The following is a 20,530-nucleotide window of genomic DNA, read 5'->3' on the forward strand; positions in this document are numbered from 1 at the left end:
TTTATATTACGAATTGTCATTGCGTTGTGCGTTTGGAAAAACCTTTATCAATCGGTATCAGTTATAACGTTTTTAACTAAGACGTTATTCTTTGTGGGAGTATAATCGAGGCTATTGAAATTCAGGTAATTTGGTGTTAACGACTGAGTTGAAAACGTAAATTGGCCACCTGAAAGAGTTAAAAATTGAAATTCAATCCGGTTGATTATCTTTCATTTGGAAAAAGCTTTAGTAAAACGCTTCGTTCATAATTAATAAAGTAGCGGAACACATAATTTGGGAGTGCCAGAAAAGCAGTGACCCACATTTCGATAACCTGAACGGAAGTCATCACATTGACTTCCGCCAAGGTTAGTTGCTAGCGACAACTGTCGATTAGATCGCACGATTAACTGTTACCGCGGGATGAAATAATTAAATTTTGGGTGTTAAATAAGATTGATGTTCTTTTTTTTTACATCTATTTTCTTTCTGGTAGCTGGTTCACCTATTTTTTGGAATTTTTTTTGGAGCAAGCTTCAATTTTTGACAGACACCTCCAAGTGTGTGAGAGCAAATAGCCGCAGCTCGATATAATTAAATGAACGTAAATTAACTGAACCTTTGGATGATATGGAATCAACGGTTATTCAAACAAATAAAACGCTTTACGCTCAATGTCATCTATCAGTTGTTAATAATCAGTATCTAAAAATATAGATCCTTTGGTCAGAAATATCTGCGCGGTATTATTAAATATTCGATTGTTTTTGAGTGTGCAGATGATCTTGTATATTTATGAATTAATAGTTGCAGCGGGCACAGGGCTGTAAAAGAGCGATCATTCGTCTGCTTTGTGCTTAGCTACGGTTTCTAGAACGACAAACTTCTTGTTCCATCAAATCTTGACCGTCCAAACCTCCAAAAGGTACATAACCTCAAATCAGTACTTTGCCATACGGTAAAACACGTGCCGCATTAGCTATCGGTGATTAACATCAGCAGGCTGCAAGTGGCGACCAACTGCGTCAAAAGCCAAATTCCCTAATAGGAGACCGGGTGCATAGCCCATACAGCTAGGTGATTATCAGCCAAAAGCAAATGAAAAATGCAGACGTCATTACTTGAAGTGCAAAGGCGAGTAACGCGTTGTTAGTTTAAAAGTCGGTCTGCCCGGGGCCTTTTCCCCGCCCGCGTAAATCGCTTGCGTTCACAATGGAAATGGATCAAACTTGTTCAAGTTGGACGAGAGTACTTGCATCTTGTGGGTATCACTAGAGCAAAAAATTTAATCATCCAAGCATTAGCTGATATTGCCCCAGGTGGATAACGCTTACACCGTTACGTTCACCCTTAAATTTTTTACTATATCTCGCTTACTTTGAACCGAGGAAACGAGAACAACTACCAACAGGTGCTAACGGTTAACTGCGCTTCAAAGTTGGAAAGCACAAGCGTCTTGAGTCAAGTAAGGAGTAAAGGTAGTGCTATAAACAACTTTTTCAGGTATTCAATCAGCCTATTGTCCACGTACGTAAACCAACACAAAAGTATAAAAGCGGCTGAGCGATTTGCATATGTCACGACGCGGTCGAGGGTCCATTTTAGCACAAAGTGACAAGGCAAAAGTACATGAAGTGTTTGCCATACTCAATTTAGATGATCACCCGAGCGGAGGGCAGGAGGTATTAACTCTTCCTTTGATAAAGTTTAAGGTAAAAATTTTTGATAACTAAATTTTCGACGCTCATTATCCTGCTTACTGTCGAGCCACCGCTGCGATCTTCATAATTTCTAGAGCCCGCCCGCGTTGTGCCATGGCAAGTGAAAACGATTGTGTGGTTATCATTACAATTGTTCTCACCAAAAGGGATTTGATTGAAGATGCCACAGCGATTGTCCATCATTTGGCGTTCTGATTCATTTTCAACTGATCATGACGAGGCCATAGGCTGCACTGTAGTGCTTTATATTTATCTTACTATTTAACTGCTATAACGTGAAGGTTGTTATCGTATGAAATTGCTCGGACACCCCAGAGTTGCCATAGAAATGCCGTAATTTCTAGGTTCCCTTAAATCGTATTATTTCTGGTAACTTTATGTAGCCGATATATACCTTTTGGCTTTTATTTGAACTTACTGCATGGCTTAGTCTCAAGGCAGGGTAAGGTACAAAACACGACGCAAAATGATGCAGCAAAATTTCTTGCCAAGGATCAATGTCTTTTAATTAAATAGCCATAACAGACCCAGATAGACAAAATTACCTGCAGGGTTTCATATTGGCGAAACATGACGGGTAGCCTGAGAGCGGGATATTTTGAACACATGTTAAAACCTCGTAAACGAAAACCACAATCGGTCTATCATGTCAAAATTCACGCCACGTCCAGCTGTTTTGTATGCATGAGTTCCATTTGTTTCAAAATAGAGCGGCACAATTAACTGTTAGTGTTCTTACTTCCACGACGTGCGACACCTTTTCGAAAGTAAAACGAGGGGAAAGTTCAGAACAGATCTATAAAGAAATTAAATTCATCAATGTTTACAAATAATATACAAGTTTTTGATACCAAAGTAATGAAAGGTGAAAACGTCTGTGACCTGGAGAATGCTAGCATCGTCGTTAGACAGTATAATTATTCCTAAAAAAAATTGAAAAATAATACAGATAATACTAACACTAATGATGAAATCAAATCTTCATTCAGAGGTTCTATGTAACACTTGGCTTAGGGGCGATGTACCATTTGCTCTTTGGAAGTAAATACACAAAGCAATGTATATACCATGATTAGTCTCTTTGAATGGGCAACGATTTTAATCAAGTTTGTAGTTTTATGGGCACCGCCGACGTGAAATCATGGATCATTACCAGACAAAGATGCTCAAATGCGAATGTTTATGAAGCAGTACTCAGAGAGCACGTATACATAAGCAGTCACCTTTTATTCCGCACTGAATTTTCACGCAAATTTTTTATTGCCTGTTTACAATTTGTAAGTTTATAACAGGCGACATTGATAAAGCCTGCGTCTTTTAATCGTAATTGCATAATAATAGCGGTGTATGAATAGTATTCTGTCGATGTATTAAACTTTTCCGGAAACCCTTTCCTGGAACTGTTTTCTTACTCATGAAGATTGCAATTAAAACTGCTAAAGTCATGCATAAAGAGACTGCCAAATACACACACGAATTTTAAAATGCCAGGTTCTAGAAGAAGACTTAAGACCCTTAATTGAATATTCATAGATGATCGGCTCACTTCTGCATCCAAGCTTCGTCGATCGAAGATTCCAGTCGTGTTTTTAATTTCGTTCTGCCAACCTATTGTTAGATTCAAGCACGTACGAAATACATTTCAGTTTGTCGACTTTTAGATGTTTTAATGCGTTTAGAGAAGTTTCTTTTACGACTGGTACAAGTGTGTTTACTTCAAAGACGTTCGCAAATATCCGGCATTGCGGCGATGTTATTTTCGAAATTTTGATAAGACCTCTTTAGGTGAAAATACACAGTTTATGACAACAAGTAGAAAATTGAAATTTTTCCTAATTTGTGTCATCCTTAGAACTCGATGTAGTTTTCCGAGACAACGTCACATTTGGAGGAAAATGATCAAAGTTACTACAGATAAAAGGTTACGAACATGTTATTGAAAAAGTCATTACAACGGTAAACAAAGAAATCTTATGTCGAGTGAAATTTGCATTGTTAATGTTCTTTGGAAAACCGCGAAACTGATAAGCTAGCGTAGCGTGCACAAACATCGCCCTGGATACATCATGTCGTTCTCTTAGAATAAATTGTCTCTTAGTACAGGCGCGTTTTGCAGACATTAAGAAGGCTTCCTACTAATATCTGTTTTTAATCAGTGAATTATGTTGGTTATGAAGTTCCACAGTCAAGTATTTTTCTCCGTTGGTTTCCACCGGAAAAGGAAACGAGCGAAGTTTATAGCATAAGATACACTTTACTTAGTCTCTGACTAAGTGCCCATCAGTTGCAGAGCCTGAGCACGGATGGCAACCATTAGTTATATCATATCACCCATGAGTAGGGTTGAAAAATAGGCTGAAAATTGATACTGTTTTCTCCTGAACTGGTGAGTATAACATTGATTCACTTTGTATTTTCAAGTAGAGCGTTTACCGAAAACAAACGGGAAAAATGAACTCTGACTTTACCCAATTTCACTATCAATATTACCGAAGGAAAATTTGAAAATATTTCCTGCTCAAATTATATTCAAATATTCTCAATGAAGTGCAAAGACAGCTTGAAGCATTCGAAAAGGAAGTCATTTTTTTGCCGTGAGGCGTTTGCCTTTTGATAAAATTCCCCCTAAGAAAATCCAGAAATAAAAACGCCCTATCCTTTCGTGCATTTTTTAAAATTTTGTCGTTGTTAAAGCCAATAACCAGCCGGCGTGGGTAGTCTGAGTGGTGAGCCAAACCAATTTAATAAAAACCGAATAAAGAACTATCTCCATTTTGAGAGATTGCAGATGGCGGGAATGTGGGCGACTCGCAATTGATGGTCACCGCGGGCTTACATGTAGTTAAAATTTAGTTTTCTGTCGCGTTTCGAAAAAGCGAATGTAAATTTAATGGGCCTCTAGTGATAACTAGAATTAAATCGCACAATTTAGATAAATTGCTTATTTTCTCTGAATACATTTAAATTCACCCGCTTCTAAGCCATTTTTTTAGTGCGCTTTTGTCCTTTTACTGTAGTAGGTGTAGTTTCAAACTGATTTGCAAGCAGATTAGACTTTGATTAGGCCATAGCTGCCTTTACAAACTTCATGGTGATTTTTGTTATGGAAATACTTATCCAAAATTGTCTCATTTTTTTTATATCATACATCATTATTTAAATATATTTTTAACGATAAATATAGTAAAAATTCAATCATAATAGCACTGAAGATCCTTTCGTGGATTTGGTTTAACACCGGAGATGATAAAATTTTCATAAGTTTAATCAAGAAAAAAAAGTCAGACAACCACATCAGATGAAGGTTTTTAAGGATTGTGTTCACCTGCAACTGAAAATAGAACACTGGGCAGATAAAACATGCAAGGAATACAAATTGTAGTTGGCGTGGCAAATGGTCTTTTTCGACAAAGCATTAGGACGACCGCAGGTAAATTGCATAAGATAAGTTCATTTTAATGCATTTACACGGCAAAGAAAATGAAAACAGGAAATAAATTGGGATGCCGCACATTAAAGACGCGTCCAGTTTCCCTTAAAACTTAAACAAAAACGAGAGATGTTAAAGAAAAACAGGACCACTGCGCTGGCGCTCTTTTTTAATGTACCCGTTGGTAACTAAGAGGTTCACGAACGGTTTCTTAATGCGCGTTTTTCGTAATATTTATGGAGAGTGACTCAATGCAGTTTTGTCTGATTTGAAATGCTGCTAAAAACTAATTTTCTTGAAGTTTCACTGCCAAGGCCTACAAAGATCAAATTGAGATCCATTTTAATCTCGGTTTAAGGTTCAAGTAGACTGCTTTATTCGAAAGCTACTGAATAAATATGTGAGGAACTGATGAGAAATATTGTTTTAATTATGCATGCAGGGGGCATTGGTCAAATCATAGCCTTCAGCTATTCTATGAAAGCTATAATTAATAAAACAGGGCAGTCCATTCATTTTTCTAAACATTTGAATGTTCTTTTTTCAATTCCTTCATAAAGATAACAGAAGCAGGTGTCTAAGATGAACAAAGCTCTTTTAAATAATAACTTCGACCCATACTTCTGCAGGATTTTTATCGGTTCTTCGAGCTGCAAATATCTTGAAGTCAATCTTCTTTATCGATCTCATAATGTTAACCATGTAAACCAAAGAGATTAACCAAAGACTTCGACTGTGAGCGCGCGTCTAGAGTCGTTGGTGCAATTGAAAAAGAAATCGATTAAGGTTCCTCAATCTCAAGGTAATTCAGACTCAGTTGTCCTCAAGAGAAAACGATCTTGTATAGTTTTGTACCGTTTGCAAAAATTATGAGACAATCTCTAATTAGCCAAACATAAGTTTGGTAGAGCATTCATAAATATTTCAGCGCCTCATAGTTAATCAGTAATATTTTTTCTTTTTGATGAAGTACTTGTTACCAATGAATAATTACCTGTAAATCCACGTATTTGGATTGGTTTGGCTGCGTATTTTCCTGAAAAAAGCAAAGATAACGGCGTGTTTCACAGAAAAAAAAAAAAACAAAAACAATCTAAGCAGAGAAAAAGGGTGATAAGCACGAGAATCGATGAGAATGAAAACGCAATAATATAGGCACGGGCGGGCCACCCATCGTGGCTGTTGACATGCATGAACGAAACGAACTGTGGGAATCAAGAGAACCATGCGAGAGCTGTGAAAAAAACACTGAATAATGCAAATATTACACCTGATGCGTCATGTCTGGCTAAAAAACTCAAAAAAAGCTTCCTCCTTTTACACATAGACTTAACACCAACTCTCGTACTTTTATATTAAAATACAAACAAACAGACAAACATTCAGATAATGCGCATTAGTGGAATAAAGTTCACTATATTATACGATAACCGAAATGTTTAGACCAAGAACAGCGTATATAGATGTCATTCAGGGCTGTCTTCATAACCGTCAATTTTATTTCTCTTGATATCCACGGATTGCTTCACTTTTAAGGAACGCGTAGGGTGGCTCGCCTATGGCCTTCGAGCTAAGCGCCCTCTCTAAAGATTAACAACTCAAATCTCAAAACAATGCAAGGTTAATCTTTAAGAAGACACATAGGAGAACTTTTTTATTAATCGGATCAAATGAACCGAAGCCGTCACGTAATCGCTCAGTTCCTGCTTTAGCAAAGAACAGCCATCGCTCATCTACTCTGTTATGTAAGATGCAACAGAATTCTCGTGAAAGCGTTGGATTCACAAGGGGACATGTTGGATTGGTAAGTTGAACCCGCTCATAGATTCACTTAAAGTTTGGGCAAACGTGAAATTCTCCAGATTGTGTTATTTATCAAACTACAGCTGTCGATACATGGCAGTGTGCTGTTCTATAAAAAGCTTAGTGCGCGCATCACACGGACGATCTTGGCAAATGAATGACATTTTCCTCAATCATAGTTTTTTTTTCGATGCTTTTTACCTTCTTCTTGTTTACTTTCGCAATTATCGAATCATCAAGTGAGCATTGAAGCCATTTCGGTGGATTGCGCTCGAGATATCTATATCATTTCCATCGAGTGAAACACGAGATGAAAACACGGTACGGCCGAATATTGATAGTGTCTTCGCTTATGGTTCACAGTATGCGACAGTGTACAACTAAACATTCCGTCGAGTGCTTTGCATTCTTCGTTGACCGTTTGAAGACAACCCTGCGAGCCTCATCGCGATGTTTCTGAAAAGCAATGTAACCAAAGCGTATTATTTTGGCTTGCGAATACCCTTAAGATTGAATTTTCCGTAGTATTAACACGAGAGAGACGTAAATAAATAGACGACATTGCACTCACCTTTGGCCCTGAAATCATTGGTAGGCTTTTTTTCCTTGGGTCGCTTTTGCTGTTTGAGACACTCAACACGGTTTTCTCCAGTTTTAAATGTTTGAAATGAACGACAAGGAGTGATTCTTAGAATATGCAGACTATGATCATATGATCGATGGTTTTTTTTGGAAGGTTTCACCCGCAGAGTTCAGATAATAAGACTAAACATGTAGGCCAGCACACCTTGTTTATGATTTAAACTTTCACATAGGCGTTTGGATTCCATTTGCTTTTTTAGTGATTGAAGATAATGATAAAGCTTGTTTTTAAGTAGTAACACGAGGTATTAATTCGTAAAACAACTTAAATGTTAAAATGAATTTAATCGTCGTTTGGTGTTGAATTTCTCCGCTGTCAATACATCTTGATCGTCATCGCCAACAGGGTGTAGACTAAAAATTCGAGTTTTGACCTTACCTCCACTAGCGTAAACTACGATCTTATTATTTACAGGAAAACTCGAGTATCTAACGCTTAACTTTAAAGCAAATTCTTCATGTCAGTTATCACGTAAATCTATTCAAAGGCAGAGCTGTAGATTATCAGGAAAATAACATAACTTCAGCGTGTCTTAAAATTGTTTACGACCAGTGGGTGAAATCTGGAGAATAAATGTCATTCAACGGCAAATCGTCTTAAATATATTAAAAAAAACTTATCCAAAAAAAATTATCCATCGAAAGTGGTGTCAAATTCAGCTCCGCGAAAACGGCTTTAATACTCTATTGCGTGCTTCGGATCTGATTGTTTCATCAATTTTCTATTGTGCAGTATTGGTTTCACGTTCAAGTAGTCAGGGCTTTTTCATTTATATATCAGTTCACCTTATGAAAGATAGGAAATATTCTGCGCTAAAAAACAAATAAGTAAGACAAACATAGGTCTATGAAAAGGGGGCCAAACTGCACCAACGCAATATAGGAGCCATTTATTGCTATCTCTTCTTCCTGTTTGGTTAGGTTTAAAAAGGAGAAGGGACGTCGTCAGTACAGTCTTTTGAAGAGAGAAGAAAGCGTGATCATTATAATGTTTTGACAACTATAGAAGCTTATCAAACCACTTATATTCGCTTTACCATATTTCATTTTGCGGCTGACGGAAATGGTTACAATTTTAATCGTTTCGAACTACAAACAAAAAGCATACTGACTCAGTAAAAAACCCAATTTTAGCGTGGTCGCATCATTACTTAAAGTAATTAGGCTCTTGGTGACAATAGAAGCCTTCTCTCTTTTGAGGAAGAAAGGATAAATTTATCACGGAATAATGTGAAGATACGTCAAGTGATTCAAACAGAACGTCAACAATCTTGGCATGATTCCGGAGGTTAGAGTGCAAAATATGTTTTTGTACCACCGACGCCACAAAACCGTAACCTAAACATTCTTGACTGCTTCTTTCGTAGTTTGCTTGCCATCTGAGGAACAAATGTCTAATCTAGTGGCTTTTTGGGCGTATATGTATACGAGAGTAAATTCTTAATATGCTGCGACGGAAAAGGCACGTTTTGCACTGTAAGACGGGCTGAAGCTTTCTGCGTAGGAACAAAGAAAAGCTTTTAGAAAAAGAATGGCATCTATCCTGAATCTACGATAGTCAGCTTCCTGAGGTAAATTATTTCGCATCGAAGTGATTTCTATTGATATTTCTAGACAGATAATCTATTAAATGTTAGTTGTTCCGTATCTCGTGGACATTGGCAAGCATTACAATATCCTGAATATCCGGTATTACTATATGTAGTTCGCTCTTGTGACAACTCGAGGCAGCTTAAATTTATCCCATTAAGAAAGTGTCTTTTGACTTAAAATCGAAAGTTTGTATTTTTACTATAATTGAAGCGATACTTAATTTGTGACGGACCAATTCTCAGTGGTATCTTGAGTTGCATTTCCTGTCACGCTTTTGCTTATTCCTAAACATCTCAATTTGCTCTCAGCTTTCAGTATTATTCGTTGGGGTCCTTTAGTTCGCGGAGGTTTTTTTTTTTTCGAAAGGAGCTTTTGTTCCTGACGTTGTGTCTTCACCAAGCGATATGTGGCAGTTAAAATGCTAAAAATTCTTTAGAGAAATTGAACTTTGCTTCCTGTTATCCTGTTGCTGTCACGTATCCCTCTCGCAGCTTCTCTTTAAGATAAAAAGAATCTCCAAAACAATCATTACCCGAAGAAACATACATAACTGTTGTCATAATTCATAACAGTTCTAAGTTCAGCCGTAAATTATGAATATGAGAGTTGGCCTCGATAATCTTATTTATAGGTCTCTGGCTAATCAATTCAGTTCCAAAGAGACCCTTGATTAAACATGGCTTTAAAGCATGTCGAGCTGCCGTTACCTTTGCATACCCCGAAAAGGAGAAGGAAACTAATAATGCACTCGAGAAAGCAACGGAAATCGAGCGTAAAGCTCAGAGGAACGTTTATTTCCGTTTCAATTTAACTACCAGTTTGTCATAATTGTATTTCTTAGTGACAATACTTCGTTGCTGCGGAAGCTACAAATATAATGCCATGACGAAAATAGAAAAATATGGGAAGAATAATCCAAATTGGATCGAGGATGGTCCAGAACGGATGAGATTGCCGAGAAATGCAAATTACCAACTTGTAAAACGCAAGCAAACACTAACAACTTTTGAGTTCTTAAAATTTGAAGACGTATTCAATTTGACGGATGCTAGTAACCCAAGCGCACAATACTCCTGCAATGGACGGTGATGATGCATTTGTAAAGGAGTGTCAATGAGTAACATTTCAAATGTTACTTCGTGACCCTTGCAACAAAATTGCCCGCCTGTAGTGTCATTCATGACGTGAACTTGGGAGGAAATTGTTTTATGCCAAAAGAATAGATGGCGTGATGACCTAATGGCTTACACGCTGGACTGCAGTTTGGCAGATTCGGGTACAAGCCTTTGTCAGGTTGTTGTATTGGGCATTTCGGCAAAAAAATTTCACTCTCGAAATAGGGAAGATGATTTGGGATCAGTTGTAACCGATGATGAACAAGCATTTCATTTAAAAAAAACCACTTTTGCTTCCAGTTGCGTCATGCACACTCCTCGTATTACGTTAGTTTCAGGAGCTTCAAGATTGGGTCTCATCTATAACGATTAAGAACTTAAGAAAAGGCGTCATTCCAACGAACTCTATTAAACATTTGTAGCTAAGAAATACGATAAGGAAAAAAAGCAATTCCAAGAAATCAAAACACTTATCGACAATTTCGTATTTTTCTTTCATTAGTGACTCATTGCCATGATGGTTAACGATTCCAACGGCCATGTGAATAACCAGAGCCGGGCAAGAGAGGCATTCTTCACACACACGGAGGTGATAGGATGGTGTTTTGCGTTTGGTATTGTCGATATGCTCATTGTGATGAGCAATACCCTCGCTATAGTCGTATTCACGCGGAGCAAGTTGCTACGGAAACGTACAAACTACTTTTTACTGTGCCTGGCGATTGCAGATATGATGGTTGGTACAATATCATTACCGATATTTGTACATACTCTCGTTCTTTACACAAGAGGTGAAGAATTGGATAGCGCGTGGATCAACGTACTTCATAGATTATTGGACATTTTTTCAGGATTTGCTTCAATCTTTGCACTAACAACTATTGCATTGGAACGTTTATACTCCGTGGTTCTACCAAACTGGCATCGAACTACACCAAGTTGTCTGTATTTTATCTTGATAAGCATGATCTGGATTCTGGCGGGCGTGCTTGTGTGTGTAAAAGTGCTCGTGAACGAGAAGATGATCTCAAGCAACATATTCTTGTACCTTATGCTTGTATCTTTCTTCATTTGCGTGGTGGTGATTTGCTTGGCTTATATCGGCATTTGGTTCAAGGTTAACCAGAGGATACACGAGAAAACGAAGAAATCGTTGGAAAAAGACAAGAAACTAGCAACAACACTTTTTCTTGTGTCAGCTATTTTCATCTTGACTTGGTTCCCATTCCAAGGCATCAACATCTTCATTCCAACGTTGTGTGAAAATGGATGCACTTTATCCATTCTGACTCTCGTTTTCCTCACTAAATTGATGCAATATATGAACTCGTTCATCAATCCTATTATCTACACCTTCAAGATGCCTGACTTCAGGCGAGGTCTTCTAGCTTTATTTGGAAAGAAAGTTTTATATGGGGCATCGACCCGAGCTACTTCGAGGATGTTATCTGAGCGACGCCGAAGAGCAAGCACGTTACGATCTAGTGAAACAGAGGCAAACGGCAACTGTGAGTGTGCGCTGTAACATTGTAGTGTGATCTTGAAAGACTGGTCTATAGGAGCAGTATCGTTTCAGTTACTATCCTGAGGGATGAAATGTAATGATTTGTATCTTAAAGGATTACTATCCAAGACTTCGCCAAGGCACGCGGGCGATACCATTGTGTCGAGATCTTTGTACATGCGCACAACTGGGCTATCCCAAAGTCTCCACAATCTATATAATCAATCTTCCACAGGGATCATCGCTCAAAACCGAGGCCTTACAATGTTTGAAATCTTTTTGTAGTCTCTTTTCAATTTGCGGGTTTGACAACTTTGATGAGGTTTGCCTTACTCTCGAGCTGAGTTAGAGACAGTGGTGTTCCGTTCAAAGCGGACACTGTACACTATGCATTTCTAAAAAAAAAAAAAAAGAAGCAGTGAAATAAGTTCGCAAATTCCAATGCCGACTTTTTCGTTCTTAAGTCTTGCTTTTTTTGACTTTGCTTTTTGTTGAAGAAAGAAACCTCGAGGTAGAATTACAGCCTTTATAATCAAGAAACTTTTCCTCCAAAAGGCGTGGATTTTGATTGGTTCTTCATTTACAAAAGATGTCCAAAAAATTTATCGAGTAGCATAATACAACATTCTTCATTCTTGAAGGTACGTTTTTGTGTGGACGCTTACCTGCATTTCGGTTTCGTACAAGAATTTTCCGTCTCAAATTACCCTGAATAGTTCCTTTGGGTCTTTAGCAAGAAGTTGTGCAAACTAAAGTAAATGTTTGGTCTTTCGCTACCAAGAAATGATTGTGAGGCAAGCGTTCCTTCAATTTACATGTACCTTCAGCAGCTCCAAATCAAAGACGTCTTTTCCTAAGTTTTATGTCTATCATCTACGGTATTTTGTCCTTGTGGACGTACTCAGTTAATGAAAATAATTTGCACTTATTATACAATTTGGAATTTGTTTACATTTAAAACAAAGGTATAACTGCACTATAATAGTTCAAGGAGGTTCCACTCTAGGAGTGAATTGATTAGGTCATTTTTTTTGGAACAAAACTGACCTTTCTTTCATTAGTCAGGTGTAGAATCTCGTCCTTTGAAATCTAACGGATTAATTTGTAATACTTGGTCGAGTCCACGGTTTATGCGGGCGAGAATAGAGATTCAGGGAGAGATTAGAATTAATACTTCTATTATCCTTTTCACCCTGACATCAGTATGCATATCCTCCATTCTGGTCACTATACACTTCCTAAGGTGCTGACAAGGAGAATTTGTTTATCAATCAAGAGCTACTCTAGTTGGAGATCATTTCCTTTATTCTCGTGACCTCAGTATATGATTCAGAAGTATTATAGCGAGGAGAATTTAGATGCTGGTCACTCTTAGGGGTCAAAGGCTAAATGTACACGGGAAGTTAGATGGTTGGCCTCGCTAAGTGAAATCAAAATATACATGGCTTAATGTACATAGCCGTAGCAATGTAGCTAAAATATCATTCTAACACATGTTAGTGCTGAGAATTTGTCTACTCTCCAAGTTTTAGACCGAGGAGGCAAAAGACATAAGCAATTTTTGGTTGCAAAACTTTAAAATTTATATGTTTAATGATATTTTTGGAGTAATTAATTTGTCATCTTAACTTGCACCGCTCAGCTGTTTTAGTCAAGGGGAGGATCAGCATACTGTTTCCTCTATCTTCGAAATAAGTTTGAAACATGAGTGTCAAGGTATGCTTCAATTTTTTGAAATGTATTAGAATTGAATTATAGTATATACGATTTTAACTTTGTAAATTTATTGAATTCGACAACGTAACGGTAATAATGGAGTGCAATGGTACTGTTATGATGAAATATTACTTTGACTTATCTGAATTAAAAATAAGATTATAATGTACGTAGGTGATGTTTCCTTTTTTTTAAATAATATTGATTATGCATATTATAGTTCCATAGCCTAGTTTTTTTTCTCTAATGCGTCCTTTAATTCGTCCAACGGGCTAAGAAAATGGATGTTGGCATGACCTGGATTTTTTCGCCAATCGCTGTCCTTCCATAATTACACCTTTAAGTCCCAGAGGTGATTAACTTGTAACTTCTCCCTACAGTATCCATAGATTATCCAGCAAACAGGTAGTGAGATTACGCAAATTTATCTTGATTGAACGCCAAATTCTCGTAACCAATTTATAAGAAAATGTGTCGCAGCTGGAGGAGAGCATTAATAATCAAATCATGGTAATTAAAGGGTCAAATGATAAGCTGAATTCATAAGTTTTATGATTGGTTCTTACTAATGAAATATCGGAGGGAAGACACAATGGACGTCCTTATCAACTTCTCGTGTTTCTTTGTTATATAAATCAAAAATAGATTCAATGTTGCCGTGTGTCTGTTAATTGTTAGATCACTGCTCTGACGTACGTGGTGCTTTCGAGCATCTGTGCGCCTCATATGCTGCCTTTTTTCCTAAACCTATGCCAGGCGACATGGAATCTTTTGCTAACTACGACACTAATTTCAAGGTCGCCCCTTCACTTACGGCCACCTCTCTACAACTGCCACTTCCTGGTCTAACGTTTCGATTCGACTCAAGTTAACGGTACAAGATTCAACAGAATACCATCATTTACTTGATATTTTTCACGAGTTCACCATAGTATCACTTTGATTTCCTTTTTCCGTCATTATCGGTGAAATGTGAAGTTGATACCTGGCAATAGGCCAGTCAGAGGTATCTCCCAAAAGAAAAAGATGATCTCAACTCTACTACTCAGCATGTTGCTCCTCAACCATAATGACAGAAGTTTAGTCGAATGGCGCGAGAACTGCGTTGTACGATAAAATAATTAGTACAACTTTTTCGCCATTGCAGCTAATTCTTTCTCTTCCTGATGAAAAGCAAAGTCAGTGTGTGATTTACAACCTTAACAATCTGACCACCGGACCAGAACTTCATGAACTTCATGGCCTACCTGGTGCAGGTGTTACATGGTATCTTGTTGGAGAGATTTCTTAAGTCATCAAGCAACTGTAATTTCATAAAAGTAGGCTTGCAAAAATATTGTGCAATTTGCCTGAGTTTTTATAACACACTTCGAAAGCACGCTTAGAGTATTAGTATATTCTAGGTACGTAAGGGCTCGTAAGGTAATTGGGCTCGTGCAATGCCGAGATTTGCTGTTATTGAATCAAAAATCACTCCCCTATCAGCCTAAGCATCTAAAAATTCCACTGGAACGAAGACTGATTGGCTGGAGATGGGGAAAGAAAACATGCCTCCAACCTTGAAAGGTCCGGCGGCTGGTTTCCAGTTCCGGTTTTGTCTAAATGAAAAAAACCTTTAGTGGTTCTAGACTGTGGTTGATTTACTTCGAACCCAGCCGTCAGTAACGGAAGTCGTTTACAGATTGTCTCGATGATACATCACTCACGCTGATTTTTCTTAATTCAAAGCTGCGCTTTGGTTAAAATCATCCACTTACATCAATTGTTTTTCTCCAAAAATTTCACTCTTGATCGCTCTCTGTTGAAATCCCAGCTGGAATATACCATTACCTCAGATATCTCAGAAATTATGAATTCAGAAGATTGCAGGATATAAAAATTTTCGGTGTGTAAGCTTCTAAGGGTTAAGTCAGCTTTGAAATTTTTAAATCCAGGGTAATATATTCTTACCAGAAAATAAAAAACTCTAAATGAAACAAAATAATTTGTGCCGTGCTGGATAGTAAAAGAGAGAATGTTCTAGAAGGAATTATGGTGTACGCTCCATGCCTTCCGAACTCTCAGATTTGGCTGAAGTTAAGAACGCATAATATAATCTAGGTTTTCGAAATATTAAACACAAACCAGCGAAGAAACAGGAAAACCCTGCCAAAAATTTTCGGTACGGTGTACGTAAAAACAGTAATAATTAACTGTAAACAAAACTACATAAAGACAGCGAAAAATTCCGTTGAAAAATTAGACCGGTTTTCAATAATAATTGTAAGTCAGATCTGATTACATTCAGGTGACCAACCAAAACCGCTTGAGATACTTAAGACAAAGGATTGTATAAATACCGTGGGGTTGAAAACAAAAGTCGAAGCTTGGTCACAGTGTATGCAAATAAACATCGCCAGCGTCAATGTAAATTAGCAAGACTACTTAATCCTTGAAGTTCATCATTTGGCGATGCTCCAGCGCGACACTAGAAGCAGCAAGGAAGCTTGAACTCTTCGAAGGATCAAGAAAAAGAAAACAGGAAACACTACACTGGAAAACGAATCTAATCGACCAAAATTCAAGTACGTGCTATATCACTAGATATTTCCGACTTATTGAATGATTTATAGGGGTCTAGAATGGGAACTCAAACTCGCCAAGAAACCGAGACACTCAAAGTAGTAATTTTGCACGCAAGATCGATTAACAAATCTTGAAACATTCAGAGTTTCCCGAGACCGATTCTGAGAATTTAAAACCTTTGGATTAAAGGATATGAAGTGCAGTTCACACGAAGTCACGGGGGAAAAGTACCGTGAGCATAGGCTTCTAATACAGTCAATACAATCGAAAGATATTTCGAATACCGTGGAGAAAAGTAAATAGTTGTGAATGATCGTTCGATTTATGATATTCAAAACTCCACATCCATCGACAGATTTGCAATTTTGATTTTTTTTTTCGGTTTTTCAATGTGAGAAAGAAACTTTGGTAGATCATATATCTGGTATTATAAGCAACTTTTCTCGAGTATTCCATATTTACTCTGGTACGTTTTTGTGACCTGAGAGCAAACGAAAATGATTACCTGCCTAATTAATTCTTTATTATATTGGCTTTACAGAATTAAAATTGTTTGGGTCAAATCCCAATTATGATCCATAAAAATTTAATTGTTCGATACAGCGAGGGATTCAAGCCAGACTAGTTTTATCTGATTTCTTGATGATCTTAGCAATAAGCTTTCAGGTGCATGGACATAAGAGTATTTGCTTCTCAAAAACTATACGCCAGACTCATTTTAATTCAGCCAATCAATCTAACCTATGCGCACAATAAATTTTTTATCAGCGTCTTGAAAAGATTTTTGAAAAGCGTTGAATCCTGCTGTTGTCTTCTGCCAGTGATCAATGAATTTTCAAAAAGGAATCCCGTCAGGTGCCAATCTTAATGTGAAAGGAGTTGAAAGCGCTATTTACTTAAAAAAAAAGTACGATATATACATATTTGTATTCTAACAGTCACTATTCAAGACAGAAAATTTAACTTTTGGAATCATCTTGATTTCATGGTCTAAAATTCAATTAAGCGTCTAAGTTCACCCTCCAATGAAAATACCCAAAGCCACTATGCATCACAATGAGAGCTATACAGCTGTAAGTGTGATCTTGAATTATGCACTTTCACATAAATCATGGCCTGTATGATGCTCTTTGGACGTTCAATTAGTAAAGTTTTACATTATTTTCGAGACTATGACATTCAATTGCGCAAGTTGAGGGGAAATAATTTTTCATTTTGTTTGTTATTAGGACAGGAAGTTTTCTATGTTTTTTAATTAAGCTTGCTTCAAAACAATTTTTTTCGTCAAGCTTACTTGCAATCTTTTAGAGTCTCTTTTGAAATATTTATTAGCAAAAATAATAAAATGACATCTCGGCATGGTTCTCCTTTCATCTGTCAACTTTTCTCGCGAATGTTCCACATAAGAAATTCATTGCAATAAGGTTTGTTTTTAATGATCAAACACTCCCTTACAATTTTATTTGATACTTATATTTGCATCTGACAGGCTGAAATTGATGTTGTTGGTTTTCAAGTGTTAAAGGAAGTCACAAACCATTTCTGACTGGGCTCATCGAGCTTCTGATAATTTTCCTTTCAAATAATCCAGAAAAAAGGTAATAGCAATTAATTTTCAAGAGAATCGGTCATTCATTTCTTTTCCTCGATGTCTTTATTTGGAGAATAGAGCCAGAAAATATTCGCAAAAAATAAAACAAAATCATGCTTCTCGCTGAGGAAAAACCTTGAGCAACACAACTTAATCCATACTGCTCATTCCGAATTCGACCAGCATCTAAGAAAAAAAGGACATTTGTTTATCCATGTTAGTCAACTGCTGTTGAATCGTTTTCTTTCACTGAGTCATCTACTGACTTATGAGCAGCTACAATAATTCATTGATCATTTATCCATTTATTCAGTTGTTGGGCTATCAATCCATCTACTCCTTATCACTTCCTCCGTTCATCGATCGCCCGTTTACTCGTTTCATGCTAAGGGAACCTAACCTGGAAATGGTAAAAAGTTTTCAAGAGAGATTGTTGCTGCAAAAACTATTAGCATTTTTAAAGTTGAACCGATTAGAGTCAAAAGAGAACACCTCTGGTGTAATTTAAATAGTTCGTGTTTATTTAGGCAGTTCATTGGATATATGATAAATACTTCAATCTTGCTCATCTTTTCGTCCCCTAGGGTTGAATATGGTCAAGAAGTTGATTGCGGACTCGAATGGCCTCAAAAGTCCACCTCTTAAAAGTTAATTTATTCTTTACTGTGTATTTATCGTTTCAGTATGAACGTCACACGAGTCACCCCAAATTTGCGATCTGTCAATAGCACCTTTAACCAGGATCCAGGCATGGAAACATACCAGCTGATAATCCTAGTGGTGTGTTATTCCATTGTGTGTCTCGCCATTTTGACCGTTAACTACCTCATGGTGCGAGCCTTTATTACAAATCAATCGCTACTATACCATCAGAGATACTTCCTGGGCTACCTCGCCTGCGCTGATCTTGTGGTGGGACTGGCATCGATACCAACCTTCTTGTACAACATGACTAACTGGCCAAGTTACAGCTTTTACATCTATGAAGCATCTGACTGTGCCTCTGGGTTTGGCTCAGCCGGCATTCTCGTGGCTCTATCAGTACAAGCATTACGTTCAACATTCAGGTCCCCGACTCGGTACGCAGGTTATCCTAAAAAGCGCAATTTTTATCTCGTCATCGCGGGCTCGACGTTTATTGCTGGTGGTGCTGTGGCTTTTAATGTTGCATGTCTAATGGATTACGTTTCATTCTTCGTTTACTTCTACTTAGCAGTTGGTTTACTCGCTATAACCGCCCTCTTCCTTATCTTCACGTGCACAGTGGTAATGGTTTCTCAGCTGTATGGCAAAGTGCGTGAAACTGATCGCGACGAAGACAAAAAAATTGTAAAATCAGTGATAGCATCATGTGCTGTTTATGTAGTTTTATGGGCCTTACCTTATACAGGTTTTACATATTATAAATTTTGTAACTTTTGTGTCCCTGTTTCCATAATGTTTCTGTACAGTGTTAGAATCGTTTTGTATCTGAAATCAATTTTAATGCTCGGATTTTATTTCTATACCATCAGTTCACTTCATAGAACTGTGAAGAAAATCCTTACTTATGACTGTCTTGGAATACCGAGATATCGCTACACCAGAAAAAATTAATTGTAACTGATCTTTTACAATGTCTCAAACGCGTTTTACTGAAACACTAGCGTTTTCGAACAGGTCTCGAGGCAAATGTGCTCAGCGGCATCAGCATATAGCGATAAGCAAGTATTGAGACTGATATATTATTTGGTTATAATTCACGTTTGTAACAAGATCACAGGCACGAAAAACCTGTGAGGACTTTGCAATGTTGAGGTTTCCTTATATCCCCTTTTTTAATATAAGTAAGTGCTTCAGCACAGCATGTCTAATAGAAACATTCAAAAGAGCTGAGTGTGCGCCCTTAAAAAAAAGCAACAATATAACCAATCATAACACATTTTTGAACACTAAAAATGATCTTATCTGCCTCGGTCAGAAGACAATTTTCAATCGTAAAACTAAACTTTACTTGAGCCAAACTTTTGGCTTGACTGCAGAGTGAGTCTTGCAAATATAATTCTTCTCGATTCTTCAATTCAATCGTAAGCTTTTGACATGTCTGATGGATGCTTAATTTTACCAATAAATGTGGCCGAATAACGGTTCATAACGATGTTCACTTATCAAAGGATAATTGAAAAAAAGGTACAGATTGCGGTTTAAGTTGCTGAGCCCGAACTTGCGTCGGCGTTGCTTCTCATCAATCAGAGCTAAGATCAAGAAGAGCAAAGTTTTCACCTCCTAACCCGACCAAATTTTAAGCTTTGTAATTGTCCTGTGAGGCTGGCGTTGTTTAAGTGGTGACCTGGACTCGCCACAAGAACTGTTTAACCAACTTCTTTACTACCTTTTTAATTCCGCAGTCGTTCTTCAAGATGTCCCGCTGTTTTTTGAAGCACTGGCATATTTGTTTCCTCGACAAATTGATTTCATACTCTTAACGGCGCCTTTTTTCAAACTCATCTCAGCAAAATTTATGAATTTTAATGATTGCTCAAACGCGTCTATCACAAACCATTTAAATGGAACAATACGATTTCTCAAGAACAGCTGAAATTAAAAATCATTCATAGATAATCAGTGAAATTGCTGGTCTTTGTTCCCTTATTTAAAACATTTTTAGTTTATATTTCTAAATCTTACTTCTTTTGGGGTTCAAAAATAAAATATGAAGGACAAAAACAATATTGGTTCAAATTCAGTTTTTGATCATTTTTTCATACTTCGAACAGTTGAGATGTCCGATTTGATTTTGAAATCATGGCGAAACACTAAATTGTTCTGAAAAGCAATATAGCTATAGCTGTATTCTTGTGCGAAATGATCAGTGCTTTTCATTTAAAC

General features: G+C 37.3%; 2 protein-coding genes across 11 annotated transcripts; both read left to right on the forward strand.

Annotated features, from left to right (window-relative positions):
* Positions 1 to 1,307: 1,307 nt before the first annotated feature.
* LOC113685839 (somatostatin receptor type 2) lies at positions 1,308 to 13,675 on the forward strand. 7 transcript variants are annotated; one of them, XM_089201958.1, is made up of 2 exons: positions 1,308 to 1,447; positions 10,789 to 13,675. In XM_089201958.1, the coding sequence occupies exon 2, from the start codon at positions 10,801 to 10,803 to the stop codon at positions 11,809 to 11,811; it is 1,011 nt and encodes a 336-aa protein (XP_089058084.1). In that variant the 5' UTR covers positions 1,308 to 1,447; positions 10,789 to 10,800; the 3' UTR covers positions 11,812 to 13,675. The 7 variants fall into 7 exon arrangements, with proteins under 7 accessions (XP_089058084.1, XP_089058085.1, XP_027059204.2 ...); XM_089201959.1 differs by having other exon boundaries at positions 1,441 to 1,460; XM_027203403.2 differs by lacking the exon at positions 1,308 to 1,447 and adding an exon at positions 1,553 to 1,694.
* Positions 13,676 to 15,835: 2,160 nt separating this feature from the next.
* LOC113685838 (uncharacterized) lies at positions 15,836 to 20,159 on the forward strand. 4 transcript variants are annotated; one of them, XM_089201970.1, is made up of 3 exons: positions 15,881 to 16,070; positions 17,561 to 17,669; positions 18,247 to 20,159. In XM_089201970.1, exon 3 carries the CDS (start codon positions 18,347 to 18,349, stop codon positions 19,256 to 19,258), a length of 912 nt encoding a protein of 303 aa, XP_089058096.1. In that variant the 5' UTR covers positions 15,881 to 16,070; positions 17,561 to 17,669; positions 18,247 to 18,346; the 3' UTR covers positions 19,259 to 20,159. The 4 variants fall into 4 exon arrangements, with proteins under 4 accessions (XP_027059203.1, XP_089058096.1, XP_089058097.1 ...); XM_089201971.1 differs by having other exon boundaries at positions 18,346 to 20,159; XM_027203402.2 differs by lacking the exon at positions 17,561 to 17,669 and having other exon boundaries at positions 15,836 to 16,070; positions 18,346 to 20,159.
* The last annotated feature ends 371 nt before the right edge of the window (positions 20,160 to 20,530 follow it).

This window comes from Pocillopora damicornis, chromosome 3 (assembly GCF_964200805.1).
Source record: "Pocillopora damicornis chromosome 3, jaPocDami1.2, whole genome shotgun sequence".
In the NCBI taxonomy this organism is placed as follows: Eukaryota; Metazoa; Cnidaria; class Anthozoa; order Scleractinia; family Pocilloporidae; genus Pocillopora; species Pocillopora damicornis.

Coding starts and splice junctions, on each gene's coding strand:
- LOC113685839 (XM_089201958.1), top strand. CDS start 10,801: ATGATGGTTAACGATTCCAACGGCCATGTGAATAACCAGAGCCGGGCA.
- LOC113685838 (XM_027203402.2), top strand. CDS start 18,347: ATGAACGTCACACGAGTCACCCCAAATTTGCGATCTGTCAATAGCACC.